At 38.6% G+C, this 4,925-nt stretch overlaps 2 protein-coding genes across 2 annotated transcripts; both read right to left on the bottom strand.

Annotated features, from left to right (window-relative positions):
• Nucleotides 1–1,809: 1,809 nt before the first annotated feature.
• LOC309555234 (cholesterol 25-hydroxylase-like protein 1, member 2) lies at nucleotides 1,810–3,009 on the bottom strand. The gene has a single exon (XM_082257129.1). The coding sequence runs from the start codon at nucleotides 2,822–2,824 to the stop codon at nucleotides 1,883–1,885; it is 942 nt and encodes a 313-aa protein (XP_082113255.1). The 5' UTR covers nucleotides 2,825–3,009; the 3' UTR covers nucleotides 1,810–1,882.
• An 806-nt stretch (nucleotides 3,010–3,815) lies between these two features.
• LOC309555128 (cholesterol 25-hydroxylase-like protein 1, member 1) lies at nucleotides 3,816–4,686 on the bottom strand (the record flags this gene model as incomplete). Its single annotated transcript, XM_082256963.1, has 1 exon — nucleotides 3,816–4,686. Exon 1 carries the CDS (start codon nucleotides 4,614–4,616, stop codon nucleotides 3,816–3,818), a length of 801 nt encoding a protein of 266 aa, XP_082113089.1. The 5' UTR covers nucleotides 4,617–4,686.
• Nucleotides 4,687–4,925: the final 239 nt, after the last annotated feature.

Here is a 4,925-nt window from a genome sequence, read left to right as displayed (position 1 = left end):
TTTATTTGCATACTGTGCCAATCAGTGGTAAACATAGTTTGCACTGCTCTGTGAGGCTGGGTTCACACATGTGCGGCCGCGCGTTCATGCCTGGGGTCCGACACGTTCCTGTACACTGGTTTAGGTGCAATTTAGGTCCCAATTTTAGCCTGAATTCGCACCTGAACCTACCCCAAAGACGCACTGGACCTGTTTTCAATCTGAACCACGGCCGCCCTGGACATGTGTGAACCAGTTCCAGAGCCAGAGCCAGAGCCAATCACACTTACCTGTCATGTGAATTGGATGTGGGGAAACCCGCATCCAAGTAACACATGAAACAAGCCTCAAGCATCCATGCTCCTTTCAAGCTTTAGAAGCAATTTGGAATTAATCATTTTTTTGGCTTTTTTTGGCGGCTCTTCTCTTGTGGATCTCAGGAGCGCAGTTCCTTCCGCACTCCTGTGACCCATTTTCAGCCAACAGCGGGCTAAAACCTGTTATGGGTTTTCAATCAGACCAAAACTGTCAAATTGTTAGCAGGCAATGTTGGGCTTTCACTTTAGAAAGTCCAAACGCCCTGCAGAATCAGTGAAAGCACTCTGCATGAAATGTTTATTTGTAAAATACATATTTTATACAAATAATTAAAATATCATATAAAACATCCGTTTATAACCATTCAATAAGGATAAATATAAAATTTATAACGGTTTCCTTGTACCCAGCTTATTAATGCACTGCTGACGCTGCTCAGGAATTGGCACCGTCCTCTGCTGCGAACAGAAGAAGCTGCCTTCTGCGATATGCGATACGTTCTGTAGGGAGAAAACAATATTCCGTTTCACTTTTGAGATAAGACACTACATTTATGCAGGTTTATGTCACATTTATTGGTGGAATATCCCCATTTATTTACTTAATATTTGCCACAGACAACAAAATGGGAAGGCTGCAGATGAGTCCCAATAACCTGTTGCAGGTATAATTTGAAATAAAATAGAATGCACAGTGCTAGAAAGACTTTTGCAGTTAGTAATAATCACAATATATTTGCAGAAGCAGAAAAGGAGGGTTTCTTGTACATCTAGATTTTACATGTACTTCTTTTCTCACAGGACTACACCTACAAGTCTATATACAACATAAAAGGTAATGTATGCTATCACATTTATTACCTTTTAGTATTAAATGCTTTTAACACAGCACTACAAAGTAGATATGCTTTTCTGGTGTTAGTTACCATACACACTGCAAGATGCCTATTGGTTGGCATGGTTGGTTGGTCTAGCAAGAATCACATATGTATTGAAGGATAGTGCCATTGTAACTAGGATGATATGACAGTACACATTTCTATTCACCAAAATGTTTTTGATAGCATCTGTGAATAGCACATATAAAATGTTTATTTTGTTAATCAGATTATATGGCCTATTTATCAATAATTTTATTCAAGGTTCACCCAATGTCCACCTAAAATTCCTTCATTTTTCATATAACATTCAATTATAAAAATTAACAAACCGTGGGTGAAAGTTGTGTGAATCTTGGATGAAACAATTGATTATTAGACCCCTATTTAATTGTGTAGGGATATCTAGAAATTGTTTGTAGTATCACCAATCATGCTGCTTATACAAAATGTCCATACCTGAAACAAACATGATTCTGTTTGGTGGTACCTCTGCCAACAGCTTCTCACATTAAAGGGTCACTGAGCACTCATTCCGTGTCTTACCATATATATTTTTGGGGCATGTATTTTACCATAAATCATAATATCATTCATGAACATAATCTTCTATGTTTTACATTGTAATAGTTTTTTAGGATCAATATTCTTTGAAAAAGTAACAATGGGCACAGTAGTAAAAACAACAATTTCAGCTGGTTGAGTATTTTAAAAGGTCCTTTCTTCAGCAACTCTGTCTGTTGGAGGGACACTTTCATCATATAGACTGTCCTCTTCTTTGCTGGCACAGCAGGTTTTGTTTGGGGTGTCATGCTCCAGTATGCCCTTGACAGAGGCAAAGTCTGCATGGGTGCCAAAGATTTTGTCCAAGTGTGTGAAGTGAGGAGCATAGTTGCTCATAGGTTTCTGATGGTGCACATCATGTTTTATTGGCCCTCCATAGATACCAAGTGGCATTAGACGTGATGTGGACCAAGGAAAATCATACCCACAGTGATCCTCCACAGAGACATATACATGGAATACCATGAATATCCATGTTGTAAGAAGGTGACATCTAAAGATAATAGGATTTAATGTTGTCCAGAATCCAACAGTCACCAGTTCCCAACCTCCAAGACACTGTGTAGCTAAGGAAAATGGTGCCATATATTCATGATGAATTGCATGGAATGTTTTATATAACCATCGATTTCTGTGGTGGATCATGTGCCAAATGAAGTACTGAAAATCAAAAAGTAGAAGGCTTCCCAGCACACCAAACACAATATCCAAAATGTTTGGAGCCTCTTCTGGCAGAGGACATGGAGGTCTCCAATACCACTGGGCAACAGCAGCTGGGAAAATAAAGAACAGGTGGTTGTACAGAGTCACTCCAAGGCAATGGAAAATCATTGGTCCAGTTGGATTCCTGTCTTGCTGGATCTTATACTTGTGAATAAAGGGCCACCTTCTGCCCATGATGTTGAAGATCAGGTAGGGGATGCAAAAGATAACGTAGCAAGACACAGTAAGGACTACAGGGAAGAGTGGAGACCTCAAAGTTTCAGAATATTGGATCTTCAGGTGGTCCCACAATGGTTGAAGAAGTGGTCTGCTGTGGTGGTATGTGTCCAGAACATGGGACAGACAGGATAACACTTCCATCATCAGCACCTGCTTAGCTATAATCTTCAAGGCAAAAGCTGCATTGGATCTTCCTTTTTATTATTCATTTGGATGGCGCTGAGCTGACTCCCCCTCCCATTCAGCAGCTTTCACAAACCCAACAATTCAGACCTTTTCTAGCTCCCTGACAACACAGCCTGGCTCCAAGAGGATAATGTGACTGCTTTAAAGGGACCACAGTTAACAAACAGCAGCTTTCAGTTACAGCCAAAGAAAAGGAATGATAGGTGATGCTATGTGCTCTTTAGTACAGTATATATACGGTAGCTGATAAGCAGTTTCCAAAGATGCACTGGAAATAAGTAGAATTATACAGCAAATAAACTGGCCACTGATAATACACTTTTAGTACCAATTAGGAATAACATTACAATACCTGCAGATTTTGGATTTATTAACCAGATCACTTCAATATGACACAGCCAAGAACAATTAAGACTTCAAATAATCATAATACAAAAAAAAAGGGGTCGTATGTAATAACTTTGCAGCAATCAGATATTTATTTTAATGTAATCCTAAACTGTATTTACTTATGTTTTCCTATTTGAAGTCATGTCATAGTAGAAAACAAAATAAATATAAACTATAGGGACAACTCTGTAATATAATCATACAATGCATTTTAGTTTTTCCCTATGCACTTCTAGTAATTGATTGATATGTATGTGTAAACTATTTATACTTTTCTATTAGTAGATAAAAAGGAACCAAAAAACAAAGAAAAATGTTTAACATATAAATCTGCAATAGTTCTGTTGTACACTTAAAGACTGATGAAGAAGTAATGTTTAGAGGTCTTCCGTTGTAAACGTGTAGACCGATGAAGAGGAACTGTTAAAAAGTCTTCTAAAGTGTAAGAGAACTTTATACCTGTTCTTTCCAGTGGATTAGAAAGTCTCCTGTTCAGCTTTTTTTTTCAGTCTGGCAGTTTGCATTGTGAAAAGTATCCTTTAAAAATCACATTTGCACATTAAACAGTTTCTATCATAGAACAAGAGGTTCCACAAATTTGATCCCAGTGTCCAAAAAATGGGGCAAAGTTAGTGTCTGGTCTCTGATGATGCAGGTCATGAGCCAACACCCCTCCATATAAACCATAGGGTACAATTTGGGAAAGAGACCAAGGGAAATTGTAGCCTGTATGGTCATCTACAGACATCCAAATGCTAAGCAGATTACATGTCCATGACGTCAGAGGGTGACAGCCTAACCTGATGGGATTCAGGCTACTCCAAAATCCAACAGTCATAAGCTCGTAGCCACTAAGATTCTGACTTGACAATGAAAATGGGGCAGCATATTTGTGGTGGACAGCGTGAACTTTCTTGTATAGCCAATGGTTCTTATGGTGCAAGACATGCCATATATAGTATTGAAAGTCAAACAGAAGCAGGCATGCCAACACCTCTACAAGGAGAGTACATACAGTTGGTGCATTCACTGGTAAAGGCCATGGGGACATCCACAGCCAATTAAGAAACACAGCTGGTAACACATAAATCACATGGTTGTATACAGCCTTCCAGACACAAAGAATCATCATCTCTACTGTTGGGCGTTTGTTCTTCTGAATTTTGTATTGATAGAGAATGGGGCATCGCTCTCCCAGTATGTCAATAATAGTGAAAGGAAAGCTGAAGCACAGATAACCAGAAAATGCCAGTAAAACTGGGAAAAATGGTGAACTCACAATGTCTCCAAACTCAGTAAGAACATAATCCCAAAACGGCTGAAGAAAGAGATGCTGCTCACTGGAGTCGGGTGAATTCATTCTGTACTCTGAGCTCACGGCACTCACTAGCCATTTTATCTTCCTGCTAATCCAAAGATCAAGACACAGGATTTTATTCTTGAGAAGTTTTCTTGCGGAACAATCGTATTATGTAATAAAAAAGCAACTGTTTATTTGCAGATTAGTCCTAAAAGTACAAGTTAATACAGAAGCAAAAGAAATGCATTCCACAGCCGGCCAAGTAGGAGATGCGCTACTAATCTTTTTAAATGGTGAAAATTTAGGAAAACATACAGTATAGTATGTTTATTTCAAATAATTTTTATGATACATGGTTTTGGGACAATT

This window comes from Pelophylax lessonae, assembly GCF_965119305.1.
Source record: "Pelophylax lessonae genome assembly, chromosome: 4".
Classification (NCBI taxonomy): Eukaryota; Metazoa; Chordata; class Amphibia; order Anura; family Ranidae; genus Pelophylax; species Pelophylax lessonae.
Note: the sequence above shows the minus strand (reverse complement) of the source record. Positions and strands in the feature narration are given on the sequence as shown.